The sequence below is a fragment of the Temnothorax curvispinosus genome, unplaced genomic scaffold (assembly GCF_003070985.1).
Source record: "Temnothorax curvispinosus isolate PA1 unplaced genomic scaffold, ASM307098v1 QBEX01012413.1, whole genome shotgun sequence".
Taxonomy (NCBI): domain Eukaryota; kingdom Metazoa; phylum Arthropoda; class Insecta; order Hymenoptera; family Formicidae; genus Temnothorax; species Temnothorax curvispinosus.
In genome coordinates this window covers 20,311-41,296 of record NW_020222193.1, presented here as the reverse complement: position 1 = coordinate 41,296, position 20,986 = coordinate 20,311, and the positions used below count along the sequence as shown (strand labels likewise).

The following is a 20,986-nucleotide window of genomic DNA, read 5'->3' as shown; positions in this document are numbered from 1 at the left end:
AGAGAGAGAGAGAGAGAGAGAGAGAGAGAGAGAGAGAGAAAGATACGGAGCGGAGTTCGTTGCACCCGCTCGCGTTCACTGCGCTTTATAGATGCGGATATATAGGATATATAGGTTTCGCGGTACCAATTCTGAAAAGAGCGCGAGGCTCTTCCTTCGGGTTGGAGAACGCTGTCTTATTAACGATTAGATAAGAACGCCCATTTCTAGAGTAGACCCTACCATATTAACCGTTATCTCTTAACAGTTATCTATTTGAGCTGCCTAAAACATTAAAAAATTGTTACCAAGAACAATGAACGCTACATAATTGCGTTAACTGATGGATTAAATGTAAAATATCGTTAAATATTAATATAATTATTTAAGATAATTATAATAATAGGAAATAAGAAATTTTGACTGTGTGTAGAAAGCAGCAACAAAGAAAATCTAATGATTTTTAACACGAAAGACTATTCATTAATAATTGAAACAAATTTTGCGCGGATATTCCTTGTTAGCGTCGGTTCAGGTAACAACTCACAATTAGAGGTAAAGATCAATACCAGAAATCAATCAGGTATCGAAAGAGACTGTTCAACACCACTTATGGAGTTGCAACTGTCAACCCAAAAGAAATATTTAACTTCACTTTCGTTACGCTTTTACCTTCCTTTTTCCTTCACGGTGCTCCGGCTAACAGGTGGTCAGCGCAAGCTCGCTTTTACGCACGACGATAATCAACTCACGGACGTGTGCATAATCAGAAGTCGTTTATTCGGGGTAGTGCGTTCAATGCTTCGTAAAATATGTCGCGATACATAAATTGCCTTATGAATGCGCAGGGAAGTGAAACGATGTCAAAGTACAACGATACTGATATCTTCGTCTGAAACGAACAAAGTGGCGTTAACGCGTCGAAGAGGGAGGGAAGGGGAAAGGGGATACACAGGAAGCGCGCGATGAGAAGAAAAAAAGAGAAAAGGAAGACACGGAGAGGTGCAATGTGAAGAGCGGAAGAATACCCGCATGATTTTCGTCTTCCTCGAGACTCTTTTTTTTTTGGAGGCAGGTAATTTCGCTTCAAGATCTTCGGAAACCCTCTCGTCGTTCGGAAACGTAAGATGCCCCTCAAGTGTACCCGCAGAAACTCGATAACATTTCTTTACGTTCCCACACCGATCTGCATAGGACACCAGTCTTCTAAAAATCGATCCTTCGCAAAAACAGCGAATTCCTTATTCCGTTAAGTATATTCCCTATCGTTCGGAAAATTTTAGGTAAAGGGCATCTCGTATGCAAGGTGCCCTACATTTCCAAACGTCGAGAGGGTTTTCAAGATTCTCTCTAAATTAAAAAAAAAATCGAGGAAGACGAAAGGCATTCGTATTAACGTTATTGCACTATTCTATCTTTATCGCTCAGTAGATATAAAACAAGAATAGAATGACACAATAGCGCGCTGATAGCGTGTTCCGCGGACGCACCCGAAAACTATATGCGAGCCTTCTTCCGCGGCGAAAGGGAAAAGAAAGCGTCGATTACTGAAGTGGATTCTCGCGAGATGTGACAAGCGGTGAATCGGTCGAGGCACAATCGACTCGACGATCGCGAATATCAATCGCGACCGGTGGGCCGCACACGCGACGCGAGACGTGCGCGTCGCGCAAAATTGTCATCACTACGGTCGCGCGAAGGAGCGCGCCTCGCGTTACCGCGGTCGCGACGGTCGCGACAGCCGCGCGGTTGACGACCCCGCCGCGTTTTAAAACAATACCTACATTTCGCCGCCGTGCTCTACCTTTCACAACCGGTCGTCTCGCGCGAATATTAACTTTCCTACACCTTTCCGCGGCGTAGCGATAGCGAAAGCGAGGGGAGAAAGCGCGACCGTCCCGTCCAGTAGGCGGCCACTTTCTTCGAGTCCTGCGAAAGCCACGCGAAACCAGGAAAATACAGACATCCCGTGAGCGGTAAACGGTGAACGGCGAGGAGATCTCCGTTATAATTGCGAGCGCCAATCGCCGTCGGATTCCTGCGACCGCGGCGAATTTTTTCTCGCCGCGCGCGCATCGATTTGAAAATTTTAACGAAATGCGGGAAAAATGTGTCTCCTCCGGACACACAAGCCGGTAGGGATTTTTTTTTAAATGTGTGTATATGTAAATTTGTGTTATTTTCTAATTCGCGCTCACCGATCCAATGATGCTCTCCGCAGGCTGAAAATTCGACGGAGAAATACGTTCCGCGGCGCAGCGCAATTTCTTGAAAATCCAACAAGTCGGGGGCTCCTCCGACACACATGGGCAAATAAATATATCGAATCGCTGGCGAATCGCGCCGGAGTAGTCCATTAGAAAGCAGTTTCGATATTCTTTAGAGTTCCGCAAAGCTATTTGTAGGGCATTTAGTACTTCAGTCACTTCGTCCCCCGAGCTTCCTTCGCAAAATAATCCGCTCGCCGTACGCACATACGTGCATATACATATATACATACATGCACATCGATGTAATTTATATCTTCATTAAAACGTTCCCACGACGTTTCGGGGGCATCGTTCTCGCGCCGTGGTCGTGCACCATTATTATTAGATTGTCGTCGCACCGATGAAACCGTACGGGCGACGCACTCCCGCGAGAGAGCGGGAACACGCTCGGGAAGTGTAAAGTTAACTTACGGCCGTTATAAGTAGGCCGAAACGATCCGTCCGCTTTGCGGCACAATCGTTTTACGCGCGAACGATCCCGCGCGACGAGTACGAGTACGAGGCACAACGAGCGGCGGCCGCCCGGCGTCGGCGTCTCTCTTTTTAAACGCGCGCAGATCCGCGTCGCGTTCCCGCAATCTGCAACAACGAGCGCACGGAACGCCCGCGCGCCGCGAGATAGGATGGCAGCGGACGGAAGATCCGCGAGGAATGCAAGAATGCACGCACGCACGCACGATCGCTTCTCGCCAACGACGCCACTCCACTTGCACTTTTCACCGTGCGCGCGACCGTGCGTCTTTCCTCCTTTCGTTCTCCGCCCACGCTCCCCGGCGGATGCAGACTGATCGGCCGATCGGTCGGCCGGTCCACCGGTCTCTCGCGGGCTCCCTCCAACGCTCCGTCCTCGCTCTCGTCGGCTCAGGTAGAGCGGGCGAGGGAGGTCACGAAAGGTCGCAGCGCGTAGCGCGACGTTACACAACGTCGCTCGCTTCGATCTTCGTGTGGGTTTCTTCCCTTCGAAGGAAATGGAAGACGCCTGATGGTTTTTTCCGCGCGCGACGCAAGTCCACTCGGCAGGCATGCAGGCGTTCCACTCGAGCGACGTCCTCGCGGAGCGCTCGCGCTCGCGGCTCTAGAGCACCAGTCTCTCTTTCCCTCTCAAGGCTACGACGCGAAGAGGAAGACGCGCGGAACGCGAACGTGCATCGACCACGGCGCGGTATCGGGGTCGAGAGTTCCACGACCGAGCGCAGCGGGCCACCTACCTACCTACCTACCTCCTCCTCTCCTCGGCCACGACGGCGGTGACGGCGGCGACGGAGGCGGCGGCACGCCGCTCTCGCTCTCTTCTATCCGCGCCGTTCACCTACTCTACGCGCCGACACGAGAAACGGCGTTCTCGCGCGCTCGCGATTGGCCGGCGTACTGCCGCGTCACGACGGAGCGCGTCGCCGGCCGTCGTCTCGGAGTGTCGGAGTTCGGGAGTCACTACTCCTCCCCCGGTGCGCTTGCAACCCGGCGTGAGCGGCGAGGACGACGAGGGCGACGTAGCCTTCTCGCCTCCTCGCTCAACTTCCAGCCTCTTAGCTTCGCGCGCTTCGAATTCTCAGACCGACGACGTCTTAGAGATGAATATTATTCAAGTCTCCTTGGCTCGAGAGACTTTTAGCTTGAAGATGCTTTAATTTCTGCGTTTGATGAAAATCTCGTGGAAAGTTGTCATTTATTTTCGTGACTTTTTCAAATTGTTTGACTATTATATATATGTATTTTCGGGAGCAAACTAATTCGGGAGCGCAAACTAACTTAAATTAGAAATGTATTAAACTTCTTAGCTTATCACACTTTGCGCGTTTCGAATTTCGTGGATATCTTACTGTTAGAAATTATACATGTAAAATACTATTACAATGGCGAATTTAGGTATACAGATTGGATTTAGACTTATTTCCTTATATGTTTTTATAGATTTACTTTATCATATAGAATGTTATAAAATTTTAATAAAATAGTATAAGGATCCTCGAAATTGAAATAAGAGAAGTAATGGCTATAAGGGTCAGTGAAAAAAAATGGTGTATAATTATGGAAACGTTGTAAATGTTGTGGTGAAATGTCGTTATGTAAATAAAATTTTAAAAATCTTATTTGAATTCTGCTCTTGATATAAATCTTCATTCAAAAAATCGTGTATGTTGACGCATTACCTTGCAGCCAGCGTCAATTCAATAAAATAGTATAAGGACCCTCGAAATTGAAAAAAGAGATGTAAAGGCTATAAGGGTCAGTTGAACTATCACAGTTCAACTGATCCTTGTAGCCTTTACTTCTCTTATTTCAATTTCGAGGGTCCTTATACTATTTTATTGAATTTACGCTGGCTGCAAGGTATGCGTCAACATACACGATTTTTTAAATTCATTTCTTCGACATTTGGATTTTACATCGTCATACTCATGAAACAATGGATAAAAGCAAGGAAGACTTACATCAAGAGCAGAATTCAAATAAGATTTTTAAAATTTTATTTACATAACGACATTGCACCACAACATTTATAACGTTTCCATAATTATACACCATTTTTTTTCACATCATAACTCACAAGTGAAATTTAACTTCTTAACTCCTCATTTTATTACACGACTTATTAAAATTGAACTTAACGATACGCATTCTGACCCTTATAGCCTTTACTTCTCTTAATAAAATTTTAAAATTGCACAAACGCTTTATAATTGTCCTGTATATTGGAAGAGTTTTCTGTATATTGGAAGAGATCACTGTTATATGCTACGATCACGAATTTATTTTACTTGAAACTAGTACTTGGTTAGGCTAGTAGTACTTTAACGCTTCGTCTGTAAACGAGATATCAGTAAAAGTATTCAGCGCAGATTTCAAAAGTTGCGCGAGCAAAAAGGCTGATACACCACAGGTGCCGATGTACCAAGTATATTAACCCTTTCGTGACGGCGGACTGTCACCGCCACTACATTACCGCGCCATACGAAAAAACGATTATAATACCATTATACGATGGATAGAGTCCGCGATAAGTTAGCGCAGAGTTTGCTTTTATTTATGAGGCAATATATCATCTTTGTAAAATTTACTTAATAAAAGATAAATAACTATTGTTGTTACATAATAAGTCGAACACCTATTTGGCAACAGCAGAAATTATTATACGGGATCAGTCTCGCAGCCACTATATAGTGGCCGTTCGTCGCGAAAAGGTTCGACTCTGCTGTCGTATCACAAACTGTCAATCGTGAAACACGTTAACCACGAATTATGCGTGTCCGCACGTGGAAGTGGCTATGTTTGTCGCGCCTCCGTTGTCCAGGTGCAGGAATGTGAACGGCGGAAGAAGATCGATCTCAGGAAGCGTGAAGAAAAGCGAGGTGAGAGAATCAGGGACAAGAGAACAATTCTCGGGAAAGAGACAGACTTTCGAGCAGCGTTGGCCCTCGAAGAAGGTCGGCGTGTTAAACGGTTACGAATGCGTATCCTCGCGAGGAGGCGTACGCGCGATATAAAATATGCGCTTCGCCTTCAACGTTGCACAAGCAGATGGCCATTACGCATGGACGATGACGCACATCCCGGACCTTCGACGGAACGCCTTCGACGAGGAAGAACGGAAGGGATATGCGTAGGGAATAATTGTGCAGCTAGAAGAATGCGATTTCCGATATATCGCCGTTATATTAAGTTTCCACTAACAATAAGTCCTGCTCTGATCTCGCCTCGAAATTATTACAAATAAAAACGAGAACGCCACGCTCTTTCATTTCAGTGCTTCTTTTTGAATCTATATTTGTTTATAGATATTTAGCAATAATATACGTGGTTTTCATGTTCTTAATTATGTTTTCCTTTAGAAAAAGAAGAATGATTAAAAACGTTGACATTCTTGAAACTTACACAAAAAATGTTTCATCTTTCTATTTATCCAAAATGGAACTTGCTTCAAATTAGAATTTTTTCCCATTCCAAGAAATCAGCGGTGCATCCTGGCATCGTGCCGCACCAAGCCGGAGGTTCAAGGTCAATCGTAGAAAAGTTCGGTGAAAGGAACAGTTCCCTGAGACCCCGCTTGACTAGTCCATGGCAAATCGCGAGTATTAGGTGCAGTTTGCATAAATTAAAATAAAGCCCGCGTACTCGTACTCCGGGGGATTCTGAATAGTGTGTGCCTGTCGGAATCATAAATCGAAAATAATTTGACCAAAATCCAGCATGTTCTCCAATCAATCGACATCGAAGACAATTATCTATTTTCATATATCCTATAATACGTTATTATCTTGCCTAACTTGCCAATTTTCCATTCGTGAAAACTCGATTCCAAGCGATAAACGCGCGTGGTCATAACATCGACATGCTATATTTCGACATGCTATGGGGCGTTATTACATGTTAAAAAAGAAAAAAGAATTATGTCATTCTTGTCAACGTACTTATCTGTCGGAGACGGCGCGGAACGTAAAGAGGGAAACCTCAGAGCGAACGATCGAAGTCACGCTATTATTATGGACGTTGAATCGGTTACGAGAGAGCTCGAGTCTCGTTCGCGTTCGCGTTGCCGTCGTCGCCGTCGTCTCGACCTAATTCGCGGATCTCGCGCGGAGGAGCGGTCGGCCCGCGCGCCCGAGGTGTCCCTGAACGCCAAGGACACGTTCTCGAGCGCGTTAGTCCGAACCATCAGCACGCTTCGCCATGCCGAGGTTACGTCGCTTGCAGCCGGCTGCCAGCTTAGATCGAGGCGTAGATCCAAGCGCGGAGATTCCCGCCAATGACAAAAAGACACGTTTATTTTTTCCTCGGTAAACGTATGTACCTCGACTCACTTCGCCTGACCTCTGAAGAACCGAAGAATCTTCATGAATGAGTTTCAAGTGTTCAAATCATGGGAATACTTGAAACTCATTGAGCAACGATCTCTGTAAATTTAACATCTCACGTTCAAAATTTTTATTTAATTTGTAGAGTTCTGGCTGTCTTCCACAGAATCTTAGAATTCTTGATACGTTTCAAAAAGAGCCCTGGCGTTTAAGTACATAAAAGTGAAAATACGAAGATGCAAAAGATTATTTTTCCAAGAAAAATGTAGAAAAATCAGAGAAGTAGAAATTCTCCAAAATGTTTGTTGAAAAAATATCAAATTGTCGGAAATTTTTTTTATTCTTATTGAAAATGTTTTCTCTTCCTTTGATTTTTATTTCTGGAGACCTTAAAAATTTCAGTTGAATTAAAATCGCCAAAATTGTTTTCTTTTATATTTTCACAAAAATTTCGCATTTTTTTTTTAAACTCTTTATTAGGAGGCTTTAAATTGATCTTGGATAAAATAAAAAAGTTATCATCAATTTTCGCATAGAAAAAAGTTGATATTCACCTTACATCTTTGGTAACCGTACATTTCGGTGTACTTAATCGCTAGAACTTTTTCTGAGACATATCAGAAATTTTAGTTAAAAGTTTGGTAAATTATAATAAATTATATTAAAATTTTGAAAATAAATGGCTAACCTCACAGAGATCATAATGCATTTATATATTCACACAACATAATATTAATATAAAATATAACATATAAAATAAATATATTATATTGTATAATAACATACAATATATTGAATAAAAATAAATTTGAGAAACAAGAATTGAAATACGCAAAGATGAGAACTACACAAAGATTTCAAGAAATAATAACACATGCTGCGCCTAATGTTAGGAGCGAAGTAGATATCCCTGCCCAAGAAGCCTTTTCTTAAAATTTACTATGTCATGACATGGTCGACTTAAGTTACTTTTCTGCAAGGCCTGTCAATGATTGGTGCGATCGCTTAAGGTGCTTCTTTCCGATATTCTTCAGGCATAATTATAGTGACTAAATAAAAATGAAGAATATCCATACGACTAGTGTCGTAAAGGTCGAAGAGCAATTTTGATTTTGCTAAATGAAACAGGAGTGCAAACAATGCGTTGCAGAAACGCATGTCGCAATCCTCCGCAAGTTATGTGTCTGTTCAACTTTGTGCTCGATCGATCGTTGGGTCGACGGCGTCAAAGTCCACGGTGCGACCACACAAGCAAACACAATCGTGGCCTCTTCGAGGTAACGTGATTACGAGTGCCACCGCGCGTTATTCAAAATCTTTTCTCTTTTGTTCAACGTTCTTCTGAGAAAAGTAACTTGTAAGAATTAATTGTGCAGACATTCATCAAATCCCTTTCTTTTCGCAAACTTGCTCTTATTTCTAACTAACTTCTTTGATGTTTAGATTGATGTTCAGGATTGGTGATTGATCAAACCATCAATTACCGGTTAGAACGAACAAAGAAATATTGAGAAATAATGAGATCAACATGAAATATTACGCCTTCGATATTGGCATCCGTGCGATAATTTGAAAGGTCGTAAAAATCTATTTCTATTAATTCCAAATTTTCAAAAACTGTCTTTAACTTTCCATGAGACCATGAGCTAAATGATTCCTCGAGGCCTTGAGCGCTCAAGGACGCGCAAGAACTGTCGAGAAGCTCTCTTCCCCTTCTCCCACTTTGCCTCTCCTTCTCTTTCTTTCCACGTTATCTCGTCCTGCCTTATCCGTGCGACGAACACAGTTCTACGAGAAATACCGATATACCACGAGAGATGGAATGACGAAAGGAGGACGGTCGATTCACGATCCGAGGTTAATTCACGCGTAGGTCAAATAATCGATGGGAGAATCTTCGGATGCCTAAGGTGTGCACCAAAGGTGACCAGAGTACCCTTTTTGACCATGTTGCAATTGAACAGGTACCCTCAGCGACTGGATTTTTTCTGGACCAATCAGATCAACCAACCATTTGGAGTTTCCTATTTTGACCATTTTAAGTTACTATATTCAATAGATCATGTGTTTAAACTTCTAATTCCGGCTGTGCATCCGGATAATTAATTTATGTTACATTTTAGTTATATTTTAATAACAGCTTTTAAGAGTACTTTCGTTTTTAATCTTGTGATTCAATAAAGTATCGGTGTTCATATTTTGAGAACTGACGAACGAGTTTCTCAATCATATAATCGATATCGAATCACCGTCTACGTCGCTCTTTGTGCAAGACCGTATGCCTATTTGCACATTATTTTAGAATGTGGCACGAGCGATAATATTTTCTTCGATATCGATAACGCGTACCAATGCAACGCTCTTGGATTCGAGGCTGAGACTAGACGTATCGCGTAATTTATATGCAACGAATTATAGTAACATGAGTCAACTTTATTAATCAAAATGCATTTCAAAATGCTAATGAAAAGATGCCAAGTTTAAGCATTACTTCTTTATTACTAAGCATTATTAAGCAAACGCAACGGAAAACATCATGCTTCAGTAACTAATAACTAAATTTTTTTTTGTATTAATGCTAGAACTACATTCTATATTTTTATACATAAATTATACATTAGATTAATTAGGTCCTGCTAGATATTTCTGCACATAACTCTAGCAAAAATTTTTCAATAAAAATTTTTTTCCAGAAGAATTTTTTCCAGACATCGCAATTCACGATTATAAAATCAAAATTTACGATTGTTCGCTAAATTGTAAAATATAAACTTTTGAACAATTGGATGTATCTTTTTCAGCTCAATTTTACACTTTTTAAAGAGTTTATGTAATTTCGGTTCTAATTAATGGAATAAATTTATTTCTTTTTTAAAATTAAAGTTAAAACTTTGTACTAATATAGAATAGAAAAAAAGTTGTATTTTAATATTATAAACAAGATTGCAAGGACTCAGCTCAATTTTTAACGTCAAAATTTTCGGAATTGTGGATATGCGATAATATTAAATCAATGTTTTCAATCTTTCCTAGTGAAATAAATCATAATAAGCGCAAATATATACGTAAAGAAAATATATTTCACCATTGGAGCGGTCATAACCAATTTCCAAAAGTTTCGTGACATACCAGTAACAATTGCTGTAACCGGTTTTCCCTAACATATCTAAAACGTGTTTTTCCGCATTTTCTATAGCATGCTCCGCGAACGCACCCCTATATACATAAATAGAAACTAAAAATGCCTTTTCACGTTAACGCTCGACGCTCATTTTCAGCAAGCAAAAATCTTCAGAAATATAAATATCTTTTATTTATATATGTATCCATAAAATATTATTACTTGAAGATATTACTTGAAAATAATTAATATTTTACGTATTTCGAAGTCTATGTTTGATTGTACATACTAGGACGATTAACGACGATTCAGCGACGACGCTGAATATTTAAAAAATTCAACTTTATTTCTTTGACGCTAGCGTCAAAGCGAAACCACCACGTTCACCTTGTTGACGCTCATTTTCAGCGTCTCATGAATTGGCACCTTAAGGATTGTGATGTATTATCGTGGCGTTTGTGGTTTAAAATTTTTTCATGACCATAGCAATCGCAAATTTTGGCAACAACCAACGCAACAATAAATTTGTGAAGGCAATGTTTGATACAAACGATAAACTAAACCGTGACAATTATTTTTACGTTTGAGGAATATGATACGTTTTTTTATATATTTTTATATGTTGTGATGATCACGTGTATCAAGTATCAAGACAAGAGCTCGACACCACACTAATTGACCGCGTATGATCCGACGCACTTTAACGACTGCGTTAGTCGATGGTGCACTCACGATCACATGGGGATGCTGATGCTGAACGCTCTCTCTCTCTCTCTCTCCCCCTCTCTCTCTCTCTCTTTCGTCATGCACCTGCTCGCGATCGGGATCGGGAGAGCAGGTCATCCTTGCGATCTTTTTTCTACGACTTGTCGGGATCTCCTTTGGAAAGATTAATAATCTTCCACTAAAACACAGCCGTGTTCACTCACGCGGATAAAATATGAATTTCGAAAAGTTTATTTAAAAGGTATAAAAAAATCACGTTTATATACTTTCTCGCGAGCGCGTTTTGATCTTCACGCGGTTGATTAGTATGATGAGCAACTAACTTATAAAAAATTCCACCAAATTTATTTATCGATCAATCGATCCTCTAACCAAGAGTCGTATTGGGCACATAATGGAGTCACTCCGACTCACTGAAATCGCGAATGATATATTTTTGCGAAATATAATTACATCACACCACACCAACAACGACATACAAACCCTAAACTTATAATCACATGTAATTTTATATTTTACTGTGTTATACAAGATATACTTTCTACTCTGGGAAAAATTTTTACCGATTTGGACTCACAGTTAAGCACTTTTTGGTTAATGCTCCTTAAGTGTAAATTATCTTTGCGTAACTGAATATCGACTAAATTAATTGAGAAAATTGACCAGTATAACTTAAAAATCTTAGAAATAGATATCTAATTACGATTTTTAGTTACGCGGTGTTATTTCTAGTCGAAATACGGAAAATTAGGGTTACAATATCTAAATAATTTGTTTATTATAAACGTGGGCCCCAAATTTTTCCCAGAGTACTTTATTATGATCCTTGCATCGTCCTCGATGCTGTTCCGCGCGACTAAACACGATATAGACCTTCACGCGGAGTTCAACGAAAAGCGAGTGCAAGTCCGTGGAAAGCAAGCCCGCTGTTTTTCTCCGAAGGACAACGGTATTTTCATTTAAAAGATTTCTATCGAGCAAAAGGCAAGTTTGATTCCAGCCATTTCTCTTATGATATATAGAATTGTGAAAAATATTATTTCACTGTAATAGAAACAATAACCGAAGATAAAAGGAGAATCAAGTTGAAGACTGGGTAAATAAACTGTATTATTGCGTCTCTTGGAGAACGGAAATCCAAAGAATGAGTTATAAAAATAAAGGACTCCTCGACAAGTATGTTAAGATGCGTTCCACTTGGCGTTCGCGCAGCGAGCATCATTCTTCCTTACTTAACATTTGATAAACAAGGATGAAATGATTCTAAACAGAGTCCCTCTAATAAGAGTCTGGCCAACTTGTGCAGTTACGCATCGAATTAACCAGATTACCAAAGACCACCAAACGACCACGGGTCGATACCAATTAATGAAAATTCGATATGTTGAAGTTGTCCGGCCAACGTCACAGAAGTGTATATTTCTTCCTCTTTCGCAGAATTTTGCCAGAACTGGCCAGACTCCGATTAAACGGACAACGTCTTATGACACGTGTTTTCCACGTAACGCGTAACTGCGTAACCAATCACAAGCGTGAATATGCGTAACAGAAAATGCGAAACGCTCTTCTGATTGGTTACGCGGTTACAAAGTTGCGTGGAAAATACGTGCCATGGAACTTTACCCTTAGTCGGTTGCGCGTACGTATGCAAGTGCACGCTGCAACGTACCCAGTAGTTTCAAGGTCAGTCGCGATGCCCCCACAGATGATTAGGAAGAACTTCACCCGTTCTGGACTATCCGGGTCTAGTTATCAATCATATATAATTTTGTAGATAATAATAGTAGTATTAAAGAAAATAATTTTAGATTTTTTTAAACTCCTTTCCGGAAACAGTTCTGACCTCCTAATGATGTCATTTTATTCGTTTGATGGCTCATTATCAGAACTGTCCAAGATGAAAAATGCATCATATTGTTATGCTCAGAAGATATCTGTATATATCAAAAAATAATAATAAAATAACTGATAAATCCGCCGCTTCATGCTCTCTCCGTCCAGGACGGACCTTATTGGTATCGTTGTCATATAGGCATCACTGTGTCACTGATTCTGAAATAATACACGATGTTTTCACGCTTGCAATCAACTGATAATTTTTTATTTTATAGTTAAACATGACTCCCAGAATTTTAGTTTTTGTTTTTATTCTCGCCTAAAGACTTCTTTTTGCATCCAAGCTACTTTCTCGTAATAACAGCGGTAATAGACAAATGTTGAATATTTTTCGGTATATTTGTTGACGCATTTACTTGGCTTAGTTCTTGGTTTTATATTTGATTAAGTTAGGCAGGCATTAATTTTACTAATTTATTATATTGTCATGGTAAAAAGAATCGGAATTAGTGACACAGTCGGTCCATACAACGAATGAAAACCGTCCTGGGCGGAGGGGAGGGGGGTGAGCATAAAGCGGCGGACGTTTTTTTTAATATACAGATACCTACTGTAACATAGCAGTGACACATTTGTCATCTTGGACAGCTCTAATGATGAGCTATCGAACGAATAAAATAACATCATTAAAAGTTCAAAACTTTTTCCAGTGGGGATTTGAAGATCTAAAATTTTTCTTTTTCTTTCTACCATTATTACCTACCTACAAAATTATGTACGATTGATGACTGGGGGCCTAAATAATCCAATACCTCAATAGGCGAAGTTCTTTTTCCCCCTCGTACGCCTACAAACGCCTGCCATTGACATCTACACTGAGAAAAAAAATTGTTAATCCCAAGAAATATTTAGTCCGATACGTTCAACTAAACATTTTAGTTAATTAACTAAAGTTGTTTCAACAATTTATTTCGTTTCTTTAATCAAGAATTAATTAATTCAACTAATGTTTAGTTAACGAACTAAAATGTTTAGTTGAACGTATCGGAGTAAATATTTCTTGGGATTGACAAATTTTTTTCTAAGTGTATATTCCTGGATCAGATATACAGAAAAACTAAAGTAGCGGTCCCGCGATACTCGTCTTGGCTCGCCTGGGCTTGTAACAAGATCGGTTCGCAAATTGATAATACATAATCGCTACACAACAAAGGCGGCGCAAATATTAAGGGGCCTTCTCTAGGGGTAAGAGAATTCCAAACAGGAATAAACGCGAACAGATTGATCGATAACCTTAGTAGGCTATTTTCGAAAATTTACTTGCAGTCGTAATTTTCACAATAAATATATAATAAAAATATATAATTATATTTTCATTCATTGTTATACGCTGATGTCCGATAAAGTACTGTAGAATTGTATTTTACATTTAAATATTTGTGCATGTGCATTTTAATATGATTGTGGAATTTCCAAGATAAATTTCAAATCTAAAAATTTTTAAAAGAATGTATGTGTGATACCACTAATATCAATGTATCGAAAAGTAATAGAATTAATTGAAAATAAATAAAATTAAATGTAAAACTGCTCAAAGTTTTACAAGTAACGTAAAAAATATTAAAAATCAGATATTTTATTAACCTTTACAGTACAAACATGAGTATTATTCGATCGACTTCTATCCTTTCTATATAACTTTCTATATAAAAGTTTCTTGAAATTTTAAAAGATCCCCGATTATATTATATTTTTTACATTATACTTTTTTTTCCAAAATAAAGTACAGACATTTGTTCTGGAAACTTGAAAGTATGTTCATGAATTTTTAGAGATTTTTTGAAATAGATGAAAAAGTAATCGAACACGTTGAAACATGGATAAGATGTCATTTCTCACATTGTACTGTAAGAATTAATAAAGATAAAATAAGTAAAAATTGCTACAAATTGTATAAACCATTCTGCATCAATAAAGATCATTTTAAATTGTCGTAATAATAATTATTATTAAAAATAATGATCTTGTGTTAATTAAAATATAATTCAAATATTTAATATTGTTACAAAGGAGCGCTGAGTTTTCTTGCATTAAATTTTCCTATTTCAATATCTTTTATTTAAAATTAATTTTTGTTTAATAACATATAACGAGAATAGAAAAACCATGCGCTTATTGCTTAATGGCGGCGGAGCGATCAAAAAGGAAACTTACCACATAGTGCTTACGTGGACGAGACCAACCGCCATTAGAAAACATTCTTTTTTATCCAATTTCGAACATTTCCTCTGATTCTTCCGTTCAGCATGTTCTTTGATAATAGACAAAACTGTTTTAGCGTCGTTATTTTCATCATCTTCGCCACCTTCGTCTTCGTGAAGCCTTTTACAAACGGATTGTCGAGTATCCACTCGATCGGCAGGAACAGCCGCCATAAGCATGTTCGCCATTTTAGCACGCGTGCGCTTCCTTTCAGTTTCCTGAAGTAATTTAAAGCAAGGCTCCACGAGTACCGGCACGTCTATCGTGGGCACCGCGCCCAAGCGCAGCCGATTCCTCTTCTGATTGCCCTGCAAGATCTGCTCCCTGCTTTCGTCCTCGTAGAACTCCTCCAGGAAGTGGCGTGAGCAGATACGCGCCGTCTTGATATTGAATGGCGGCTCTCCATTCGCCAAGGGAGCACGACCGCAAGCACGCACCCATAACTCGCGCAATTCCTCATTGTGCGGGAAACGGTGGTAGCGCACCGACTGCTTGCGAGTCCGGCGATGGCTATTGCGACACGTGGCCACTGCGCACTGCGGCATCCCGACAGCGCGATCTCCCTCTTATCGTCGAGAACGGTCAGGAGGCGCGCGGAAGGACAGGGCGACGATTGAATCCGATGTGGTGACGCACACGCGCTCACGCACATATAAAACGTAATCGCGAGCGTGAAGAACGGAAGGGCGTGTGATGGCGAACGGCGGTGGATGAGAAACAAACAATCCCCCCGAGATTCGCGCGGGACTAATTGATGATGAACGGCGAATGATAAGCGACCGCCGCCAATTCGTCCGTCCCCGGATACGATTTCTCCTCTGCAAGCTCGATTCGTTCCTGACGAAGACCTTGATCTGACTGAGCCGCGAGTCCGCCCGTGTGTAACCACCAGTCACCGAGGGAACTTGATGAAACCGTGGTTACAGCCGAGCCAATCATGTCTAAATGCTACAGAGCCCTTCGGACGATCCTCGGTGGCAAGTACAAAAGCGGAGGACGGAGGGGATGTGCTTTTCTACCTAAGTGAGACGAAGTAAAAAAATGAGACAAGAGATAAAGATTCGAAACGGACCTTGAAAGCTGAAAAGAAAATGAAATAAAGAAGCGTCGACAAAGGGCGTTTACTTTGAACAAAGGACCCCTCCCTCTCTCTCTCTTTTAAAATTTTACAAGTGGAGGAATTAATGTTGTGATGGTAAAACTGACAGAAAAGTGAGAGGTAGTGAGAGATGAAATTCGCGTGTTAACACGCACAGGAAGGATGAAGGAGAAGGAAGATGAGGAGGAAGAGAAGAAAGGGGAGCAGATCGAGTGCATGGCGTACGCGAGAGGTGTCGCCTCGGTGTGGATCACGCACGACAATTGACGCTACCAACAAGATGGCGTTGGTGGTGAGCTGGTGAGGAACGAATAAACCGAGCCGGCCGGCACACAGAGCGCACGAGACCCGGCGAGAAATAGCGTGGAGAACGCACGATCAAGAGGAGGACACTACGAGATGAACAGAAAGAGCGAGAGAGAAAAAGAGAGAGAGAGGGAGAGAGCAAAAGAGAAATAAAGAAAGAGCGTGAGAGACTCACCTCTTGCGATGGACGTTGGCGCCGGAAGTGAACGCGTACATATTGGGAAGACGAGGATGGAGGAAGCGAGGGGTGGTTGGAGGCATGTGAAGAGATAAGACCGAAGCGCATTTATCTCGCGTGACACGACGCGACGTGACGACGACCACGATGACAATGATGACACTGATGATGATTGAAAATTGTGATGATGATGATGGCGATGGCGACGACGACAACGAAGATGATGATGATGATGGTGATGGTGATGATGACGACAACGACAACGACAACGACGACGACGTCGACGACAGCGGTGGCGGCGGCGACGACAAATTTACCCGCGTTCGCGGCGCTACTCCTCCGAACACTGGCCTCTTGCTCTGATCAGTCCGCAGTGCAAGAGGTGGCAGGCACGGCAGCTGCGTGTACCTCCTCGTGCCTGCGTGAACCCGGTGAACCAATGATCGTGCTCCACCGTTGCCGTCGCGGCAGGGATGACGAGGACGTCGTGGAGGGGGGGCGCGTAACCTGGGGTTGCAAGGAACTGCCGCGCGCGCGAAGGCCGTCGGCGAAGGGGGGTACGCGGGGGAGGGGCGGCGGGAGGTCACCGCTACCATGTACCGAGGGTCCTTTAGGGGGTTCGCCACCCCTCGCGCACGCCGTCGCACGGCGTCTTCCGCGCTTATCCGACGCGATCAACCACTATCGCCGAGTTGGCTTTCACTCTCTGCTAATATTCTTATATATCATTTATAGTTTTCACTTTACAGTTTATTTCTTCTTATTAGTCGCTTCACTAACCCTCTTCTTACGCTTCCTTACATCCTTTCGCAACATTTGCGTATTTAATTTTGAGCTTGTAAAAACATGGAGAATAAAACTTCCAAGCATAATAGGCGTGGTATCATCATCATTATAACATCACTGTTATTAGGAGTTGTAATGTCACTACTGTGTTTATATTCTTCTGATTTTAGTTTCTATATATAGTCTTTATCTTCTTTACTCGTGTTATTATTTTTATTTGATCTCATCGCTTTGTGATGAGGTGACAACAAATGCATTTTTTGTAAACCTTCCGAAAAGTGTAAAAATCAAACCAACATTTCCGCTTTTAAACATACTGTCGATTAAGCTACTCTCCGTTCATCCAACGAGCATCATCGCTAAATAAACGTTTCCTTTTCTTTCCTTTCATGCTACACATCTTTTGTCTTATCCACAAGACCACAAAAGTGTGTAACAATTCTATGTCCGAGAAAATATCCACCATGTGAACGACCGTCCCATCATTCGTCCCTTTCTTTTTTTACTTTAACTCTTAATTACTTCGAATATTTATCCTTGTAATCTTGTCTTATTATCATTTGCAGTTTTTCTACATATACACTTATTAGTTGCTCTCAATGGAGATGCCATTTCAGAGTATGTTTAAATAAAGCGTCTATCTATCTTCCTTTTTCCTTTTATTGCACAATATTTCTTTGTCGCGCGTTACTCCATTCGTCTGAGTGACCTCAGGTCCTCCCCCTCGCGGGGCGTGTTGAGTTACCCGCCGTTCCTCTAGTCGCGCACTCTCGACGATTATTCGTAATACGAGTACGGTACCAAGAGAGAGATGAAGAAGTCCTTGCCGACGCAGTAACCATTGTGTCGACTAGCGATTTAATCATCACGTACTCGATGAGTAACGTATCGAGATTTTGTGTACATAACGAAGAAAACTTATTTTCGATTTAATTACAACATAACAACCGTTTACTGTTTACCATTCTTCTGATCAACAAGAAAGTAGAAATATATTTTGTGTACATAACAAAGAAAATTTCTTTTCGATTTAATTAAAACGTAACAATCGTTTACCATTTAATGTTTACCATTGTGATCAACAAGAGGGTAGAAATATAAACATCTGTTTATTGCAGTAGAATTAGCTCTTGAACTAAGCTGTCAAACTATAGGTAAGTTACGACCTTGTACTGCTACACTATTTATAAACATATGCGCAGATTTTGTTCAAATCATCTTGTATGACGGCAATACTTCTTTTAATATCAAAAATCTCAATAAAATTAATTAACACTCTGTATAAAGAGTATATAAATTTATAATGGTAAAAAGTTTTTGATAAAATAACGCTAAAAAATTATAATTAAAATTTCATTTCTTATCATTTATCGATAACTTCATGTCTTATGATATCCAAGACCGCATGAAATCTAATAATTCAGGAGATATCGGAAACGAGCTTTCGAACCTATTTTGATAGCGTTAAAATCTCTCACCATCAGAGTGACCCACCGAGAACGTTGATTCTCGCTATTTGCATGGAATCCTATCACGCTATAAACCGCGAATCATTTCTGCCATTTTCATCGATCATGATATCTGTGATAGTTTGCGCGGCACCAAAAAAGAAAAAAAAAAAGAAAAAAAAAAGAGAAGAAAAATTTAATTGCACCTGAAATTCTGTCGGACTAATCACGATAACACAGAATCTGTTTCATCGAGCAAATTAATATTGGAAATTGATGATAATTTTTTTAATGGGCAACGCGTTGGTATCTACCCGCATTTTCCCCTTTGCAACCTGTTTTTCACTTTTAGAGCAGAGTAATGTGTTAAGCGGCGTTTTATCGAATCTCTCGTTACGACTAGCGTAAAAAAAAACAAAAAAAAACAATGATCTGTTTAAGTTCTACCAACAAAGAGTTATACATACATAATTATAAAGATGTCAAATAAAAAAATGATTTAGGTATTTTTATTTAAAAGATAAATTTGTAAAACAAAATTAAAAGTATATAATCTAATGTGCCTAATGTAAAGACATAATGTAAAGAATTCATCAATTATATATTTCTCGTAGTTCATGCCCTCGAGAAGATAAATAGCATAACAAGTCCACTCTTTCTTTCCCCCAAAACTAATTTCTTATATAGGCCATTGTCTCGAGGTTTTGTTGAAAAATTATTGGCGCTATTGCTTTCCCGTAATATAGCCGAGGTCGATCATAAATGGAACGTCCGAGCAGAGCTAACGCAGGTGTAAAACGAGGAGAGTCTTAAAAACGAAAATTTAAAAGGGACCTCTTAAATTTTAATGCTACTTTGTTGTTAACTCATGCTCCAACTGTTTCATTTAAAAAATAGTTATATGTAAAGTGACTAATGTCAAAGCTTGATTATTATTATATCTTATTATTATTATCTTGATTATTATTAGGTATCCCTAGAATTTTATCATATTTTATCGTTCAAATAATGATAAAAAAAGTAAACAATACCTAATTCTTAAAAAATATTCACTTAATAACAATTCTCTCCAAAAAAAGTATCCGACATAATCATTACAACGGAAGCATTGTGTTTATCGCGCGCGATTGGCACATATATACATACCTATATCTACATAACAATTAAACATTCGTTCAAATTTTATTTTTTCGGAAATGTTGCACTGGTACCGCGATTTTTCTCGTGCGATCTCGAGTACGATTTGGAGGAGTCTTCGCGGAGGTTCCGTTGAGAGCGTTTTTGCCATCTTTCTTCTGCTTCTTCTCTTTCACTTTTCTACTCTTGATTGCGCGCTCTCCCGCAACTGAGCGAAGGGAAGAAGTCATCGAAAGGAACGGAGAAGACCAGTACGTAACATGTACAGAGGAGGCTCTCTTGGTTTCAGTGCCATCAGTGGCCGCTAAGGCCTTAAATAGAGACAGACCGATTTCCTGCCCTCCTGTTTCTTTCCGCACGTGAATCTCCGGGAGACTTCTTCACTCAATCGCACGGATCTCGGCACGAGCTTCAGGCTCTTGCTGCGAAGTTTTTTCGAGGAGCACTTCAATCGTGACATTTATCTCGGACATTAATCCGTATTAAGCTCATGAATTATTTATTCAGAAGTGCTTAAAGAATTTAAGCGCATCTTCAGGAAAAATTATACCTCTTTCGAGAAAGAAATGTTGATTTAAAAGAATTGGATTAATATCGTCGTAATCTACGATAAAAAAATAAACATTTTTGTAGTTTCTACTTTATACTTTATTAATTACCGAAAATTCATGATTTTACTTTGCGACGTATCGAGAAGCTTTTTAAGTTTCATAAGATGACGGCGAGCCTAGACAAGATCCGAAGCATTCCCTGTATCTACAGTCACCTGTATGGTACCCGTCATCCGACTAATCTGAATCATTCGGCTTGCTGGGAATACCGGTGGACCAAATCAGCGCCGTTAGAGTTCCTTCGGATACCTGGTTCCGCAAATATCCAGAGGCCTGCTTGGAGCCTTGTTCCATCATCGGCTCCTCGCGACCCTTCCCGCCGGAGTATGCGACCAGAGAGAGAAAGAGAAACGGAAAGAGGGAGAGAGAGAGAGAGAGAGAGAGAGAGAAGGAACGCGTCTCTTTCTCTCTCTCTCTCTCTCTCTCTTTCTCCC

General features: G+C 40.4%; 1 protein-coding gene across 8 annotated transcripts in view; it reads right to left on the bottom strand.

Moving 5' to 3' along the window:
• Nucleotides 1-20,986, bottom strand: part of LOC112462419 — a 43,095-nt gene that overhangs the window by 9,160 nt on the left and 12,949 nt on the right. Inside the window, exons 1-2 of one of the 8 annotated variants that reach the window (XM_025028171.1) lie at nucleotides 16,568-16,767; nucleotides 14,940-16,006 (exon numbers count right to left, since the gene is read on the bottom strand). The exons of 6 other annotated variants lie outside the window; for them this stretch is intronic. In XM_025028171.1, the coding sequence (XP_024883939.1) occupies nucleotides 14,940-15,532 (593 nt within the window). In that variant the 5' untranslated portion in view covers nucleotides 15,533-16,006; nucleotides 16,568-16,767. Of the gene's footprint in view, nucleotides 1-14,939; nucleotides 16,768-20,986 lie in introns of those variants that run through there. One more of the 8 variants, XM_025028170.1, reaches the window with a different exon arrangement.